Genomic DNA, 19841 nt, shown 5'->3' on the forward strand with positions numbered 1-19841 from the left:
TTGGGACATATGCTCAGTATAGTGAAGAGTTCTTTCCTGGTAAGCATGAACAAACTTTGACAACTTCTTATTTACAGAAGTAAAGCCATTTGGGTGTTTGGTGCACGTGATAAGCATTGCTAGTGCTCACTTATGTCTTGACCTCCTTCCTCCCGAGCTCCCAGGGGACAGTACTGCCAGCCTTTCCTGGGTAGAGGAGGAGCCAGGTGACAGTTCTGTGTGAGAGCAGAATGCATAGGTGCTGGTACAAGGCCATGCTGTCTCTTTCTTCTCTGGCTTGTGGAGGAGGCCTTGTACTGAAACTCAGGATTGAAAGATCAAAGCAGCCTGGCTCATGGTGTCGCCACCTGGTTGAGGAGAGTTGAGGTGATTGAGTAGAGTTGCCCAGGAATGAGCAGACAAGAATGGAGTTGTCTTGTCACCGAGATGCTGGGGCTCTTTCTTATTTCAGCATCACTTGTTTGTGCCAACTAACAGAGCAGCTGTCCCAGGCAGGGCTCAGAGAGCAAGCTCAGATAAATGGAGATCCCGGTGGCCTGCAGTCCGCTCATCAGTTGGATGGCCGGGGCAGCCTTGAACACCAGTGGACAGGTGTGGCCACTGGCCTCTGGACTTGTTTGGAGCCATGGGGAGACTGAACCAGCATCTTACATAGTAACTTCTGCCCTGCCAGTGTCTACTGTGCGTGGAAGATGTGTGGTTGCCACGTGAGTAAAGACGTCACATCTCAGTTCTATCTGATGTGATTACAAGGGCCTCAGCACATGCTGCTCTCAACTGGCTCATCCCAGGTTGGGAGAGGCCTTTGTGGCCAAGCCCGATGAGGCCCCTTGCAAGTGTTAGGGCTGAGGTGGCTGCTGTGTGGTCTGAGTGAGCTCCTGGAGAGTGATGCCAGCCTCGCTTTTGGTCAAGAAGAGAGACCAGCTGGGCAAACAAGCGCCTCTGGTCCTCACCCCGTCTGTACACTACTGTTCACCCCCAGTGGTACACTGCTGTGCCGCTACAAAAGAGCCAGTTTCCTCCAAGAGGGACGGATTGAGGAACCTCAATTTTTGCTCATTTTGAGGTTTCTCAAAATGAGGAACCTCATTTTGCTGCTCCTGTGTTTGTTTGGGGGCCACATTTTAGGTTTTACAACGTCGTTTTGAGTCTTGACTCTGGGCCCCACCACTCTGTATGTACTTTTTATCCAGAGCTTCTCCTTCTCACTCATGAATGACAGACACCTCCATCCCCCTGTTTGCGTTGTGGGATGTAAAACAAGCAGCTCTGGTGGTCACCTTTGGGGAGGCCCTCATACTCCTCCCACAAGCAAGGCTAGATGATAGTAGCTTTTAAGCTAAAAACCATTGCAACACCAAGAGAAAATCCCAGACCCAGAGAGACTGTCAGCCCAGGTTGGTTTTAGATTTGGAGTGAGTTTCTGGAGCACAGAGAAGACATTCTACAGAAGGATCCTCAGACCCAACTAACAGATGATCCTTACTCAGTCCACTGAGGATGGAGCCGGCCCCAGAGCCTGGAGTCATGATTTAATTCTGCATCTGCAGGTTCTGTCACCCTCTTGTATCCAAATACTAGGGCTCCACTGTCACCAAGCGAGGGTGCTTCCACCCAGAGCCCAGCATCTTCCAAATGTCCCAGGAACTGACTTAAAGAAGACCTATTTCAGGCCTGGACTTCTTTGGTGTGTAGAAGGTGAGAGAGCTGTGTGGACCTCAGCAGAAACCTTATTCTTCATTCACTGTGTTAAAGCCTAGGGAGCTGCTCTTCTCCTTAAAAGAAAGACAAGCTTCACTTTCTTGACTCATCCCCAGTTGTTATTCTGGTTCTCCAAATTACTAGCCAGCTGGTTCCCTCGGCTGGTGCCGATGCTGAGTGGAGGGGACAGGTGTGGCTGGAAACCCAGGGTAGGAGGGGGAGCCAGGTGTCTTTCCCTCAATCCATCCTAGACTCCTATTTCCTTATTGGCTGGAAAGACACCTCCAATCCTGTCTGTTAATGAACAACCACACGACTACAACAGCTGCTTAATATGGGCTTGCTTTATGCTTACCTGGGTTAATAATAAATACTAATACCAATAATAACATAAAACAGTATCATTATTGACTCACAGAAATACAGCTGGGACATCTGTCTCCTGGGACAAATCCCTTGGCCATATCTGTGCTAGGGCTAGTGTACCAAGTGATAGGGCTTCCCTGGTTGTTCAGTGGTAAAGTATCCACCTGCCAGTGTAGGAGATGAGGAGACATGGGTTTGATTCCTGGATCGGGAAGATCCCCTGGAGAAGGAAATGACAGCTCGCTCCAGTATACTTGCCTGGGAAAGCCTATGGACAGAGGAGCCTGGCAGGCTGCAGTCCATAGGGTCACAAGAGTTGGACATGACTAACCAACTGAGCATGGGCGTGAGACCCAAGGGGACTGCACTGCAGCCCAAAGCAGTGATCCAGTTACACTTGGTCTTCCCAGAAAATTCTTGTTTCTGTGTCCTCAGAGGCATGCTCCTTCCTTGAGCCTGTGAGGAGGAGAAACCTCAGGCTCCCCAGCCCAGCAGCCACCATCAGGGTGGGCTGTGCAGTGCCTGGCTGGCATTGTGCATAGAGAAGGCAGCATCGTGATGGAAGAGCGGCCAAACTGTGGAGGTGGTGATGTCTCTGCTCCTTCCCTCGCAGCTTCCCATCTTAATGAGTCCTCTCTTTGCTGACTTCCCCTGCAGTGGCAGTGCTTCTGCATCTCCCTAATCACTGCCCCAGGGAACAGCTCACTGCTGTAACAATGCCTCTCCTCACTGCTGGGCATCCACCATGCTCCTGGAGGAACCTCCTTGAAACACAGTTGTGTCCTAACTGGTGGCAAGAAAAAGATGGAGTGTGACACACACATCTGTCATTTTCTCCAGGGAGAATGTCTTTATCTCATTAGTAGCAGAACATGTTCCACTGGTCAGGATGCCACGTGGAGGGGCTGAGATGCTTCTGTGGGATGCCATGGACATGTGTCTGGGGAGGAGACAGTTCTACTTGTAGAGCAAAGGGGGCCTTCTCTGGCACCTTCCTCCATTTGACCCTTTATTCTCTGAAGGTTCCGCATGGATTATGCCACAGCCTGGCCACCAGGAAGGCAGACACCCCAGTGGGTTAAGGGTTGCTCCAGGTCCCTGAGGGGCCCTCATCTGACTGCCAACACCCCTTTGATGAGAACCAGCATGAATGTCCAGCATCTTCTGGTGTATATGCAGATGGCATGTGGTGGGTCGGTCATACTGGCTAATTAGTATCTCTTTAAATGTATCTTAAAAGTTAAGATGCTTTGAGTTGAGTCTTAGTGCTTAGAATTGCCACATTTGGTGATGACACTTTACTCGCCCTAGGAAATAAGCAAACAACTTGCTCCAAGGCCATAGGATACCTCAGGATTCATTCAGTAAGACTGTTTAACTACAATGATGTATCTCCTCACACTGTTTAGAATGGCCGTCATCAAAAAAAGTCTACAATCAGTAAATACTGGAGAAAAGGGAACCTTCTTGCACGATTGGTGGGAATGTAAATTGATACAGTTCACTATGGAGAACAGATTTCTTGAAAAATCTAGGAATAAAACTACCATATGAGCCAGCAATCCCACAATTAGGCATATACCCTAAGAAAAACCATGATTCTAAAAGACACATGTACCCCAATGTTCATTGCAGCACTATTTACAATAGACGGGACATGGAAACAGCCTAGATGTCCTTCGACAGATGAATGGATAAAGAAGTTGTTGTACAAATATACAATGGAATATTACTCTGTCATAAAAGGAATGAGTTTGAGTCAGTTCTAGTGAGGTGGATGAAACTAGAACCTATTATACAGAGTGAAGTAAGTCAGAAAGAAAAAACAAATATCGCATATTAACGCATATACATGAAATCTAGAAAAATGGTACCGATGAACCTATTTGCAGGGCAGCAATAGAGACACAGACAGAGAACAGACTTGTGGACCCAGCAAGGAAGGGACAGGCTGGGATGAATTGAGAGGGCAGCGCTGAAGCTTATACATTACCACATGTAAAACAGATAGCCAGTGGGAACTTGCTGTATGATGCAGGCAGCTCAACTCACAGCTCTGTGACAACCTAGAGGGGGTGGGAGGGAGACAGATGTGGGGAGGGAGGTTCGGGAGGGAGGGGACATATGTGTACCTAAGGCCGATTCATGCTGATGTATGGCAGAAACCAACACAACATTGTGAAGCAGTTATCCTCCAATTAAAAATAAATACATTTTAAAAAGAGTCAGTTTAAGTCCATTTTTAAGGCTCATGGGGTCTTAGAGGGATCCCTTTGTCATGTTAAGATTTCCCTCCAAATTCTATTTCCCAATTGAGTTCAAAGTTGATATTTTATAGACTCTCAAGCAATTGAAAAGCCATCAATTTTAAAAACTTAAAATGGACTTACAAATAGAACCTTTACTTTTGCAGGAGAATAAGCTATTAAGATGGAGAAGGCAATGGCACCCCACTCCAGTACTCTTGCCTGGAAAATCCCATGGACGGAGGAGCCTGGTAGGCTGCAGTCCATGGGGTCGCTAAGAGTCGGACACAACTGAGCGACTTCACTTTCACTTTTCACTTTCATGCATTGGAGAAGGAAATGGCAACCCGCTCCAGTGTTCTTGCCTGGAGAATCCCAGGGACGGAGGAGCCTGATGGGCTGCCGTCTATGGGGTCGCAGAGAGTTCGACACGACTGAAGTGACTTAGCAGCAGCAGCAAGCTATTAAGAAATGGATCCCTGTGGTGAAGCTGTGTGTCTGGGGGCTCCTGGGATTAAACTGCAGACAGAGCTGCCAGGACATGTTATGAAAGCCACCTCCTTGGCCCCCTCTTCTTCCCTAGGCTGGGGGGTTTTACCCTCAGGAAGAAGGAGCCTGGGTAGCTCCAGTGTCTGCCTCTAATGGGCCTGTGTCCCTTGCTCCCACAGCTTGTCACATTCTGGAGTGTTGTGATGGGCTGGCCCAGGATGTCATCGGCTCCATCGGACAAGCCTTTGAGCTCCGGTTTAAGCAGTATTTGCAGTGTCCTTCCAAGATCGCGGCTCTTCATGACCGGTGAGTAGTGCTGTGACACCATTTGCAGTGGCCTCTCTGCATTTTCTGACCCTTCCTCTTAAAATGACTTAAAAGGAGAAAAACCACAAAACAGCTCCCTGAGGAGTGCTCTGAACAGACAGTTAATCACAGGGCTTCCTGGGCCTGGAGACACCTGGCCGGTGCTGGGCTGGGGCTCAAAAAACCGACAGATGGAAGCTGACATATGGGTGATGCTCCCAATGTTTAGAAAAACATTTTCTTGAAACTATAGTGACAGTAGCTAAGGTTACCAAAAAAACAGTGTAATATGTTTTTATTCTGTTTTCTCTGCAAGCATGTGATGTCTCCATATGTTGTCTTCTTGGGTCGGTGTCACCCCGGGTTCTACCTGTGCTGCTGTCCTCGTCATCAGGGTTAGACAGAGTCCTGGTTCGGAGGCTTCTGTCATGAGGCACTGTGCTTGGGATGGCCAGCATGGTTCTGCTTCATTGGACTTTGTAGCTTTCAGGCGCAATGGCTGTAGGGTCCTGATCTTTGTCTCAGCAGTTTTCTTTCTGTAGGGAGAAGACTCTTGAGAGTCCCTAGGACTGCAAGGAGATCAAACCAGTCAATACTAAAGGAAATCAACCATGAAAATTCATTGGAAGGATTGACGCTGAAGCTGGAGCTCCAATCCTTTGGTCATTTGATGTTATGAGCTGACTCATTGGAAAAGACCCCGAAGCTGGGAAAGATTGAGAGCAAGGGGAGAAAAAGTGGGTGACAGAGGATGAGATGGTGGGTGGCATCACCAACTCAATGGAAATGAGTTTGAGCTAACTCCAGGAGACAGTGAAGGGCAGGGAAGCATGGTGGGCTGCAGTGCCTGGGCATCACAAAGAGTTGGACACAACTTACTGACTGAACAATAAGTTTTCTCTGTAAAATAGGAATAATAGAAGCTTGCAATATTTTAAACATTAAGTTCAGTTCAGTTCAGCTCAGTTGCTCAGTCATGTCTGACCCTTTGTGACCCTATGGACTGCAGCATGCTAAGCTTCCCCGTCCATCACCAACTCCTGGAGCTTGCTCAAACTCAGGTCCATCGAGTTGGTGATGCCATCCAACCATCTCATCCTCTGTCATCCTGTTCTTCTCCTACCTTCAATCTTTCCCAGCATCATGGTGTTTTCCAATGAGTCAGTTCTTCCCATCAGGTGGTCAAAGTATTGGAGTTTCAGCTTCAGCATCAGTCTTTCCAATGAATATTCAGGACTGATTTCCTTTAGGATGGACTGGTTGGATCTCCTTGCAGTCCAAGGCGCTCTCAAGAGTCTTCTCCAACACCACAGTTTAAAAGCATCAATTCTTTGGTGCTCAGCTTTCTTCATAGTCCAACTGTCACATCCATATATGACTACTGGAAAAAACATAGCTTTGACTGTATGAAACTTTGTTGGCAAAGTAATATCTCTGCTTTTTAATATGCTGTCTGGGTTGGTCATAGCTTTTCTTCCAAGGAGCAAATGTCTTTTAATTTCATGGCTGCAGTCACCATCTGCAGTGATTTTGGAGCCCAAGAAATTGAAGTCTGTCATTGTTTCCACTGTTTCCCTATATATTTGCCATGAAGTGATGGGACTGGATGCCATGATCTTAGTTTTTTGAATGTTGAGTTTTAAGGCAGCTTTTTCACTGTCTTCTTTCACCTTCATCAAGAGGCTCTTTAGTTTCTCTTCATTTTCTGCCATAAGGGTGGTGTCATCTGCATATCTGAGGTTATTGATATTTCTCCCGGCAATCTTGATTCCAGCTTGTGCTTCATCCAGCCTGGCATTTTGCATTATGTACTCTGCATATAAGATAAATTAGCCAGGTGACAATATACAGCTTTGATGTACTCCTTACCCAATTTGGAATCAGTCTGTTGTTCCATGTCCAGTTCTAACTGTTGCTTCCTGACCTGCATACAGATTTCTCAGGAGGCAGGTAAGGTCATCTGGTATTCCCATCTCTTTAAGAACTTTCCACAGTTTGTAATGATTCACACAGTGAAAGGCTTTAGCATAGTCAATGAAATAAAAGTAGATGTTTTTCTGGAACTCTCTTGCTTTTTTGATGATCCAGTGGATGTTAGCAATTTGATCTCTGGTTCCTCTGCCTTTTCTAAATCCACCTTGAACATCTGGAGGTTCTCAGTTCACATGCTGTTAAAGCCTAGCTTGGAGAATTTTGAGTATTACTTTGCTAGCCTGTGAGATGAGTGCAATTGTGTGGTAGTTTGAGCATTCTTTGGCATTGCCTTTCTTTGGGACTGGAATGGAAACTGACCTTTTCCAGTCCTGTGGCCACTGCTGAGTTTTCCAAATTTGTTGGCATATTGAGTGCATCACTTTTACAGCATCATCTTTTAGGATTTGAAATAGCTCAGCTGGAATTCCATCACCTCCACTAGTTTTGTTCATACTGATGCTTCCTAAGGCTCACTTGACTTCTCACTCCAGGATGTCTGGTTCTAGGTGAGTGATCACACCATCATAGTTATCTGAGTCATGAAGATATTTTTTGTATAGTTCTTCTGTGTATTCTTGCCACCTCTTCTTAATATCTTCTTCTTCTGTTAGGTCTATACATTTCTGTCCTTTATTGAGCCCATCTTTGCATGAAATGTTCCCTTGGTATCTCTGATTTTCTTGAAGAGATCTCTAGTCTTTCCCATTCTGTTGTTTTCCTCTATTTCTTTGCATTGATCGCTGAGGAAGGCTTTCTTAGTTCTCCTTGCTGTTCTTTGGAACTCTGCATTCAGATGGATATATCTTTCCTTTTCTCCTTTGCCTTTCACTTCTCTTCTTTCCTCAGCTATTTGTAAGGCCTCCTCAGATAACCATTTTGCCTTTTTGCATTTCTTCTTCTTGGGGATGGTTTTGATCACTGCCTCCAGTACAATGTTACAAACCTCTGTCCATAGTTCTTCAGGCACTCTATCTATCAGATCTAATCCCTTGAATCTATTTGTCACTTTCACTGTATAATTGTAAGGGATTTATTTAATTTAGGTCATACCTGAATGGTCTAGTGTTTTTTCCCTACTTTTTTCAATTTAAGTCTGCATTTGGCAATAAGGAGTTCATGATCTGAGCCACAGTCAGCTCCTGGTTTTGTTTTTGCTGACTGTATAGAGCTTCTCCATCTTTGTCTGCAAAGACTATAAGCAATCTGATTTCGGTTTTGAACACCTGGTGATGTCCATGTGTAGCGTTGTCCCTTGTGTTGTTGGAAGAAGGTGTTTGCTATGACCAGTATGCTGTCTTGGCAAAACTTTCTTAGCCTTTTCCCTGCTTCATTTTGTACTCCAAGACCAAACTTGCCTGTTACTCCAGGTATCTCTTGACTTCCTACTTTTGCGTTCCAGTCCCCTATGAGGAAAATAAACTCTTTTTTTGGTGTGTTCTAGAAGGTCTAGATCTGAGGTTAAATGTTTCATTTAAACATTAAATGAAATAGTAAATGTAAACAGGAATTGTGAGATGTTTAGTTTTTATAAAAAATGTTCAGTGTCTACTCTTGAGTTTCCTTAGGAGATAAGAATATTCCATGCAGCACTAAAAAGAAAGTAATGAGGCATATTGGTCATTCAGTCACTTCTACTGAAAGCTTATTACAATGGTGTGTTAACTGTCAATAAAGGTTAATTTCTCCTGAATTTACTTTTCCTCCAACTTCTATGGCCATATTCCAGACTTAGTTGTAAAGGCATTATACTCCTCTGTCTTCATTATCTCTCTGAAGTCTTCATCTTTCTTGAAAGAGATTTTTAATTTTTTTTCATCCACTGGAAAATTTCTTTTAAGGTATTCATTCTGGGGGTGCCTATGAAAGCCCAATTTTCCTGGTTGACAAGGACTTCTGCAAACTCATATAAGCCGTTTGGAAAGGAGTTAGAAAGTAGTGGGGACCCTATAGCCCTTGGCAGGACAGTGGGTGAACAAAGTTCTAAATTTTATATTATAATGGAATATAGTCATTAAACAGAATTCATCAGTATATGTGTATTATAAAAATGAATCTCAACATTTTAAATGAAGTAAAAAAGGATAGGAACCATTTATGAAAATTTTAAAAACACATAAATGACTGTATATGTAGCTTATGGATAAATGCATGTGTATAAAGAGTATAAAAACATGCAAGAATATTACATACCAACTCTAGGACATTTGAGGATGACAGGGACATGTATGCATGCATGTTCAGTCATGTCCAACTCTTTGCAACCCCATGGGCTGTAGCCCACCAGGCTCCTCTGTCCATGGAGTTTCCCAGGGAAGAATACTGGAGTGATTTGCCATTTCCTACTCTAGATGATCTTTCTGACCCACGGATTGAACCCATGTCTCTTGCATCTCCTGCATTGGCAAGCAGATTATTTACCACTGTGTCACCTGGGAAGCCCAAATTTTTGTACACAGGAGCTAGGTGCATGCATGCTAAGTCGTGTCCCACTCTTTGTGACTCCATAGACTGTAAACCACCAGGCTCCTCTGTCCATGGGATTCTCCAGGCCAGAAGACTGAAGTGGGTTGCCATTTCCTTCTTCAGGGGGTCTTCCCTACTCAGGGACTGAACTCACGTCACCTATGTATCCTATATTGACAGGCAGATTATTTACTACTAAGCCACCTGGGAAACTGACAGGGGCTTAGGGTGGGCTATAACTGGCTTTGTTAAGTGTATCTCTTCCCTAACATTTTATAAGAACAGTATTCCAGTATGTAAGAAGAATTTTGCAGTGAACACCTGTACAACCAACCACCTAGATTCTACTATTAACATTTTACTGTTAATATCACATACTTATTCATCCAATGTGAGTCTGACAAATTTTATTTCTTTGAAAAGAAAGGAATCAAATATAGCAAAATGTTCACACTTGTTTAATCTCAGTGGTGGATGTGTAGGTGTCTTTTATATTAATTTAGCTTTTCTGTACTTTCGAAATGTTACATAAAAGTCAAATAAATACTATTAAATGAGTATGTACAAAAATGAGTGGGGAGAGTTAATTGAACTACATGCTTCTCTGGGCATATACTTAAGGTATGAAGTCCTTACATGTTTCTATATAATAAAATTTGAAGAAGTTTTGGGGAAAGAAAATGAAGTAGAGAGATCTTATCTATTGAGAAAACTTTGAATCCAATATGCAAGTAATGGTATAAAATTTCTAAAGCAGAGCATCAACCAGGGGTCCTGTGTTCCTTGGCATCATTCTCATCTGGTCTGACAAGCTGCTTGTGTCCACTGAGCCGGTCTGAGACCCATCAGGTGGGAACGTGCCACCTTCTGGCCCTGCTGGGGCCATGAGAGAGCACATCTTGCCTCCAGCTGCCACACTCTTTGCCCCCTCCCCACCCTTTTCCAGAGACCTTGGACTGCAGACGTCACTGGCCCATTTTCCTTCTAGATTTCCCAGAGGCCAGCAAGACAGGAGGTTCTGTTTGTGAGCAGTTCTCCTTGGGTTTACTTCTTGCTTGCTCAGGCCATCTCTCTTCAAATTGGGAATGAGCTGCAAGTGTGAGAATTTGGTATAATCAGCTTCTTTGTCCACATTCCTTAGAGTAGAGTTGGGGACAGATGAGTGTGGAGTGAGTGTGGTGGTGTTAGGGCCCAGTACGCTGCCCCAGCATCTCAAAGTTTCAGGTTGGTGCACATGGCTTCCTCTCTCTTCTCTTGCTGCTGGTGGTTGGATGACTTTACTTATTATTCATGAATTATTTTTTGCTCATCGTATTAATTATTGGGAGACAGACTCTGTATCTGGAATCATCACCCATCTCCAACTGGAAATCAAAAATAGTACTTTTAAATGAATGGAATTTTTGGTATGGTCTGATTTTCCTTAGAAGATTTTTCCTCTGATTTTTCTTGCCAAAATCCAGGGTCATTTTCAACAGAAAACCAGAGAAGACAATGAAAAAGAATTCAAATGTAGTCAAATCTCTTTTTATTATTAAAAAAAAGTTTTGATATATAATTTATGATGAAAATTCATTCCTTTTGGAATATATAGTTCTGTAGTATTTAGTACTGTCAGAGACTGCATAATTATTGTTCCTAAATAATTCCAGAACATTTTCATCACCCCAGCAAGAAACTCCATACTTATTTATTAGCAGTTAATTCCCCAACATGCAATCTTCTCTCCCCAGACAATCATTGCTCTACTTTCTGTCTTCATTGATTTGCTAGTTCTGGATATTTTATATGAATGGAATCATACAATATATGCTTGAGTTCTTTCACTTATTGGATTGTTTTCAAGGTTAAGCTATGTTGTAGCATGTATGAGTATGGCATTTTTAGGTTTGAATAATATTCTTTTGCATACATTTGTTACCTTTTGTTTATTCATTCCTTGGTTTATGGATATTAGGGTTGTTTTTACCTTTTAGTTCTCATGAATTGTGCTGCTGTGAACATGTGTACAAATTCTTGTGAACAGATGTTTCAATACTCTTGGGTATATAACTAGGAATAGAATTGCCTAGTCATATGGTAACTCTGTGCTAAAGTTTTAGAAACTGCCAAACTGATTTCCAAAGGGGTTGTACCATTTTATATTTTCACCAGAATGTATGAGTTTCAGTTGCACTGATATTTGTTATTGTCCATCATTTTGATTTTAGCTATCCTAGTGAGTACAAAGTGGTTTCTGTGATTTTGATTTGCATTTTCTTGATGACTATTGATGTCAAGCATCTTTCCATGTGCTTATTGGCTATTTGTATATCTTATTTGGAGAGATGTCTGCTCAAATCCATAGACTATTTTAAAAATTATAGTTGATTTACAGTGCCATGTTACTTTCTGCTATACAACAATGTGAGTCAGTTATATATATACATATATATAAAACATATATATATATATGTATATATCTCCACTTCTTTTTAGATTTTCTTTCCATATAGGTCATTATAGAGTACTGAATAGAGTTCCCTGAGCTATACAGTAGGTTCTTGTTAGTTATCTATTTCATATACAGTAGTGTGCATATGTTAGTTTCAATCTTACAGTTTATCCCTCCCTTCCTTTTCCCCCCCAGTAACCATAAGAACGTTTTCTGCATCTGTGACAATTTGTTTCATAAATAGGTTAATTTGTACCATTTATTTGTTAGATTCCCATGTATGGGAATCTAACAAATCCCATCATATGATATTTATCTTTCTGTGTCTGACTTACTTTACTCAGTGCTGAGTAATATTCCATTGCATATATGTGCCACATCTTATTTATCCATTCTTCTGTCAGTGGACATTTAGGTTGATCCCATGTCCTGGCTATTGTAAATAGTGCTGCAATGAACATTGGGGTGCATGTATTATTTCAAATTATGATTTTTCTCTGGATCTATGCCTATCAGTGAGATTGCTGGATCACATGGTAGCTCTATTTTTAGTTTTGTAAGGAACATCCATAGTGTTCTCCATTGTGGCTGTACCAATTTACATTCCCACCAGTAGTGGAGGAGAGTTCCCTTTTCTGCACACCCTCTCCAGCATTTATTGTTTGAAGATTTTTTGATGATGGCCATTTTGACTAGTGTGAGGTAATACCTCATTGTAGTTTTGATTTGTATTTCTCTAATAATTAGTGATATTGAGCATCTTTTTGTGTGATTTTTGACCATCTGGATGTCTTCCTTGGCGAAATGTCTTTTTAGATCTTCCGCCCATTTTTGATTGGGTTGTTTGTTCTTTATAATGAGCTGCATGAGCTGTTTACATATTTTAGATTAATCTCTTGTTGGTTGCTGTGTTTGAAAATCTTTTCTCCAATTCTATGGGTTTTCTTTTCATTTTGTTGATGATTTCTTTTGCTGTGCAAAAGCTTTTAAGTTTATTTAGGTTCTGTTTGTTTATTTTTATTTTTGTTAATCTTGGAGATTAACCAAAAAAAGATCTTGCTGTGATTTATGTCAGAAAGTGTTCTGCTGATGTTTTCTTGTAAGCATTTTATAGTGTCTGGTCCTTCATGTACGTCTTTAATCCATTTTGAATTTGTATATGAGCATGTTCTAATTTCATCCTTTTATGTGTAGTTGTCCAGTTTTCCCAGCTCACTTATTGAGGACACTGTCTTTTCTTCATTGTATATTCTTGCCTCCTTTGTCATAGAATAGGTGACCATAGGTGTCTAAGTCTATCTCTGGACTTTCTTTCCTGTTCCACTGATTTATATTTCTGTTTTTGTGCCAGCACCACATTGTTTTGATTGCTGTAGCTTGGTAGTATAGTCTGAAGTCAGAGAGACTCATTCCCCCAGCTCTATTTTTCCTTTCTCAAGATTGTCTTGGCTCATCAGTGTCTTTTGTGTTTCCATACAAATTGTAAAATTTTTCTTGCTGTAATTCTGTGAAAAATGTTATTGGTAATTTGATAGAAGTTTCATTGAATCTGCTGATTACTTTGGGTAGTATAGTCATTTTGACAATGTTGATTCTTCCAATCTAAGAATGTGGTATATTTCTCCTTCTGTTTACATTATCTTTAATTTCTTTCATCAGTACCTTATAGTTCTCTGAGTATAGGTCTTTTGCCTCCTTAAGGTTTATTCCTAGGTATTTTATTCTTTCTGATGCAGTGGTAAATGGGGTTGTTTCCTTAGTTTCTCTGATCTTTTGTTGTTAGTGTATTGGAATGCAAGAGATTTTTGTATATTAATTTTGTATCCTGCAACTTTACCAAATTCTGTTCTGGTAACATCTTTAGGACTTTCTATGTATAGTATCATGTCATTTGCAAACAGTGACAAATTTACTTCTTGTTTTCCAGTTTGAATTCTTTAATTTCTCTTTTTTTCCCCTCTGATTGCTGTGGCTAGGACTCACAAAACTGTGTTGAATAAAAGTGGCAAGACTGCACATCCTTGTCTTATTCCTGATCTTAGAGGAAATCCTTTCAAATTTTTCACTCTTGAGAATGATATTTGCTGTGGGTTTTCATATATGGCCTTTATTATGTTATATTATCTTTATGCTTACTTTCTGGAGAGTTTTTCTCATAAATGGTGTTGAATTTTGTCAAAAGCTTTCTCTGCCTCTGTTAAGATGATCATATAGTTGTTATTCTTCAGTTCATTAGTATGGTGTATTATATTGATTGATTTACATATGTTGAAGAATCCTTGCATCCCCAGGATAAATACCACTTAATCACGTGTATGATCCTTTTAATGTATTGTTGGATTCAGTTTCTAAGTATTTTGTTGAGGATTTTTGTGTCTTTGTTCATCAATGATATTGGCCTGTACATTTCTTTTTTTGTGTGTGGGATCTTTGTTGAGGTTTGGTATCAGGGAGATAGTGGCCTTGTAGAATGGCCACTTGTAGAGTGGCCTTGAGAGTATTCCTTCCTCTATAATTTTTTGGAATAGTTTGAGAAGGATAGGTTTTAACTCTTTTCTAGATGTTTGATAGAATTCATCTGTGAAGCCATCTGGCTCTGGACTTTTGTTTGTTTGAAGTTTTAAAATCACAGTTTCAATTTCAGTGATTCACGTGTTCATATTCTCTATTTCTACATGTTTCAGTCTTTGAAAGTTGTCCCTTTCTAAGAATTTGTCCATTTCTCTCAGATTGTCCATTTTACTGGCAAATAGTTGCTTGCAGTAGTCGCTTATGGGCCTTTGTGTGTCTGTGGTGTCTGTTGTAACTTCTCCTTTTTTCATTTCTAATTTTATTGATTCGAGTCCTCTCCCTGTTTTTCTTGATGAGTCTAGCTAAAGGTTTATCAACATTATCTTCTCAAAGAACCAGCTTTTAGTTTCATTGATCTTTGCTATTGTTTTCTTTGTCTCTGTATCATTTATTCCTATTTTGATCTTTATGACTTCTTTCCTTCTTGAGGACTGTGGAGATTTTGTTTGTTCTTCTCTCTCTGGTTGCTTTCTTCTCTCTCTAGTTGTGTAAATTTAGGTTGTTTACTTGAGATTTTTCTCATTTCTTGAGGTAAGATTGTATTGCTATAAAGGTCCCTCTTAGAACTGCTTTTGCTGTGTCTCACAGATTTTGGATTGTCATGTTTTTGGTGCCATTTGTCTCTAGATGTTTCTTGATTTCCTCTTTGATTTCTTCAGAGATCTGTTGATTGTTTAGTAACATATTGTTTAATTTCCATGTGTTTCTTTTTAACAAATTTTTTTTTTACTGTAATTGATTTCTAATCTCATAGCATTGTGGTCAGAAAAGATGATTAATATGATTCAAATTTTCTTGAATTTACCAAGTCTTGATTTGTGGTCCAAAATGTTATCTATCCTGGAGAATGTTCCATGTGCACTTGAGAAGAAAGTGTATTCTGCTGCTTTTGGATGGAATTTCTTATAGATATCAATTAAGTCTATCTGATCTAACGTGTCACTTGAGGCTTGTATTTATTTATTACTTTTCTCTCTGCATGATCTGTCCATTGGTGTACACAGGTGTTAAAGTTCCCCAGTATTATTGTATTACTGTTGATTTCCCCTTTCATGTCTGTTAGCATTTGCTTTATATATTGAGGTGCTCCCTATGTTGGGTACATATACATTTATAATTGTTATATCTTCTTGGATTGATCCATTGATCATTATGTAATGACCTTTGTCTTTTGTAACAGTCTTTATTTTAATGTCTATTTTGACTGATGTAAGTATTTCTACTCCAGCTTTCTTTTGATTTCCATTTCAAGGAATGTCTTTTTCCATTCCCTCAATTTCAGCCTGTATGTGTTTCTAAGTCTGAAGTGAGTCTCTTGTAGACAGCACATATATTGGTCTTGCTTTTTATCCATTCAGCCAGTTTATGTCTTTTGGTTGAAGCATTTGATCCATTTACATTTGATGTAATTATTGATATGCATGTTCCTATAGCCATTTTCTTAACTGCTTTGGGTTTGTTTTTGTAGTTCTTTTCTCTTCACATCTTCTTTTGTTCTCTTCTCTTGTGGTTTGGTGACCATCTTTAGTGTTGTGTTTGAGTTGCTTTTTCTTTTTTGTATATGTGTCTATTGTAGTTTTTGTTTGCTGTCATCAGTTCTGATCTAGCAGTCTATGTATGTACAAAGTCTCATGTTTTAGGTTGCTGGTCTCGTTCTACCTAGAGAAGTTTGTTAGCATTTGTTGTAAAGCTGGTTTAGTGGTGCTGAATTTTCTTAGATTTTGTTTGTCTGTAAAGCTTTAGATTCCTCCACCAAATCTAAATGATATCCTTTCTGGATAGAGTATTCTTGGTCGTTGGTTTTTCCCTTTCATCACTTGAAATACATCATGCCACTCCCTTCTGGTGTAGAGTTATGGGAATTCTTTGTATATTACTTGTTGCTTTTCCCTTGTTACTTTTCATATTTTTTCTTTGTCTTTAACTTTTGTCAGTTTGATGAATATGTGTCTTGGTTTGTTCCTCCATGGTTTCACCCTGTATGGGATTCTCTGCACTTCCTGGACTTGAGTGAGTGTTTCCTTTCTCATGTTAAGGAAGTTTTTGACTATAATATCTTCAATTATTTTCTCCAGCCCTTTCTCTTTCTGTTCTCCATCTGGGACCCCTATAGTGTGAATGTCGGTGCATTTAATACTGTCCCAGAGGTCTCTGAGAGTACCTTCATTTCTTTTCATTCTTTTTTCTTTACTCTGTTCTGTGACAGTGGTTTCCGTCACTCTGTCTTCCAGCTCACTTACTTGTTCTTCTGCCTCAGTTATTCTGCTACTGATTCTGTCTAGTCTATTATTCATTTCAGTTGTTGTATTATTCACCTCTGTTCATTTGTTCTTTAAGTCTTCTAGCTCTTTATTGAACATTTTATATATATTCTTCATCTGTACCTCCACTCTTTTTCAGAGATTTTTGGATCATCTTTACTATCATTACTATGAATTCTTTTTCAGGTAGATTGCCTATCTCCTCTTCAGTTAGTTGTTCTTGTGGGTTTCTATCTTGTTCCTTTGTTTGCAACATATTTCTCTGTCATCTCATTTTGTATAATTTCCTGTGTTTGTGGTCTCCTTTCCACAGGCTTCAGTATTGTATTTCCTCTTGCTTCTGGCATCTTCCCACTATTGGATGAGATTTGTCTAAGGGCTTGTGTAGGCTTCCTGGTGGAAGGGACTGGTGCCTACCCTCTTGTGGGTGGAGCTGGTCTTGAACCTCTGATGGGCAGGGTCCTTAGCCCATTTTTAAGATTGCATTATTTGTCTTTTTATTGTTGACTTGTAGAAATTCTTTATATATTCTGGATACAAGTCTCTTTCCAGACATACAATTAGCAAATATTTTCTCTTATTTTTTGTGTTGTCTTGCATTTTCTTAATAATGTCCTTTGAAGGACCATAGTTTTTAACTTTGGTGAAGTCCAAGTAATTTACTTATTTTCTCTTTGGTTGCTTTTGCGTTTGGTGTCATGTGTAAGAAACCATTGCCTAATACAAGATCATGAGGATTTACATCTATGTTTTCTTCTAAGTTTTAGCTCTTACATTTTGATCTTTAATCCATTTGAATTAATTTTTGTATATGGTGTGACTTAAGGGTCCAACTTTCACAAACGACTATCCAGTCATCATAGCACCATTTGCTGAAAAGACTGTTCTTTTACATAGTAAATTGTTTGGGCATCCTTGTTGAAATCGATTGACTCTAAATGTATGGGTTTATTTATGGACTCTTAATTCTGTTCCATTGATTTATTTATGTGTCTATCCTTATGCCAATACCATATAGTCTTGAATAGTATAGCTTTATAGTTAGTTTGAAGTGAGGTAGTATGTGTCTTCCAAAGACATTCTTCTTTATTAACGTTTGACCCTGTTCACTATTCTGAGCCTCTTGCAATTTCAAAGGAATGGCATAGCTTGTTTATTTTTACCAAAGAAGACAATTGTGATTTTGATAGAAATTATCTTAAATCTATAGACCTATTTGGGGAGTCCTTCCATCTTAACAGTATTACATCTTTCAATTCATAAGTGCAGGATGTCTTTCCACTTATTTAGAATTCCTTAATTTCTTCCAACAATGTTTTGTAATTTCCCGTTATGAGTCTTACACTTGTTTTGATAATTTTTACTACCAAAAGAATAAATCTTTTATTCTTTTTGATACTATAATAAGTGAAATTTCTTGTTAATTTTGTTTTTATTGTTAATATATAAAAATACAATTGACTTTATACACTGATTGTGTATTGTGGAAACTTGCTGAATTCATTTATTTTTTATTATTCACTTAGCTCTAATAATTTGGGTGTGTATGTGTATTCCTTAGTATTTATTATATACAAGATCATGTCCTGTGCAAGAAAATATAGTTTTATTTTGACTTACTAATCTGAATGCCTTTTCTTTCTTTTTATTATATAATTGTCCTGGCTAGAATCTCTAGTACAATGAATAGAGGTGTAAAGATGGGACAAACTTATTATGTTCCTGATCTTAGGAGGAAAATATTCAGAATTTTCCCATTAATCATGTTCTTAGCTGTGGACTTTTCATAGATTCTCTTTTTCATGTTGAGAAAAATGCCTTTTAATTCCAAGATTTTTGAGGGTTTTTTATCATGGAAAACTGTCAGATTTTCTCAAATGATTTTTCTGTGTCTAGATGTGAGTATTTGGCTTTTTTTTTTATTTTATTGGTATGATATATTACATTAGTTGATTTTGAATGTTTAAACAACCTTGCATTACCAGAGAAATATCACTTAGTCATGGTGCATGATTTTTTTGTATTTTGCTGGAGGATTTTTGGCTTGCTAGTATTTTGTTGAGGATTTTTCCATTCATATTCATAAAAGATATTGGTCTGCAGTTTTTTTTTTTCCTGCAGTGTCTTTGGTTTTGGCATCTGGATAATTCTGTCATCATAAATCTAGTTTGAAAACTTCCCTCCTCTTCTATTTTTTGGAGGAGTTATGAAAAATTGCTATTAATTCTCCTTCAGATATTAGATAGAATTCACCAGGAAGCCGTATGATTCTGGGCTTTTCTTGGGATACAAGATTTTGATTACTAATTTAGTCTCGTTGTTACAGTTATCTTCAGATTTTCTATTTCTTCTTGAGTTATTTTTTGATAGATGGAGTCTTCATAGGAATTTTCCCATTTCATCTAGATTATCTAGTTTGTTGGTATATAATTTTTAATAGTTTCTCTTATAATCCTTTTAGTTCATGTATGGCTGGTAGCAGTTTTTCCTCTTTTCTTCCTAATTTTGGTAATTTGAGTCTGCTCTCTTCTTTCTTAGTCAGTCTAGCTAAAGATTTGTCAATACTGTTGATCTTTCTAAGAACCAACTCTTGGTTTCATTGCTTTTCTCTACTGATTTTCTATTTTTATTTCTACCTTAATCTTTATTGTTTTTCCTTCTGCTTGCTTTGGGTTTAACTCTTATTTTCTGGTTTATTAAGGCAGAAATTCAGGTTGTTGATTTGATATTGTCTATTATTATATAGGCATTTATATCTCATAAAGTTCTGTGTAAACACAGACTTTCCCTGTAAGTCTTAAACCCCTCAAAGTCATCCACGAGGGTTGAAACTAACTTCTTCCAAACTTCTATTAATGTTGAATGAAGATTTTACCTCTTTCCATGAATCATGAGTGTTTTTGATGGCATCTAGGATGCTTAGCAGAGAAGGCAATGGCACCCCACTCCAGTACTCTTGCCTGGAAAATCCCATGGATGGAGGAGCCTGGTAGGCTGCAGTCCATGGGGTCACTAAGGGTCGGACATGAC

General features: G+C 39.5%; 1 protein-coding gene across 6 annotated transcripts in view; it reads left to right on the top strand.

The window, feature by feature from the left end:
- Nucleotides 1-19841, top strand: part of SHC3 (SHC adaptor protein 3) — a 186868-nt gene that overhangs the window by 133079 nt on the left and 33948 nt on the right. For all 6 annotated transcript variants that reach the window (XM_027550374.1, XM_027550372.1, XM_027550373.1 and 3 more), the window contains one exon: nt 4982-5108. In XM_027550374.1, coding sequence (XP_027406175.1) covers nt 4982-5108 — 127 coding nt within the window. The remainder of the gene's footprint in view (nt 1-4981; nt 5109-19841) is intronic.

Source organism: Bos indicus x Bos taurus, chromosome 8 (genome assembly GCF_003369695.1).
Source record: "Bos indicus x Bos taurus breed Angus x Brahman F1 hybrid chromosome 8, Bos_hybrid_MaternalHap_v2.0, whole genome shotgun sequence".
Classification (NCBI taxonomy): domain Eukaryota; kingdom Metazoa; phylum Chordata; class Mammalia; order Artiodactyla; family Bovidae; genus Bos; species Bos indicus x Bos taurus.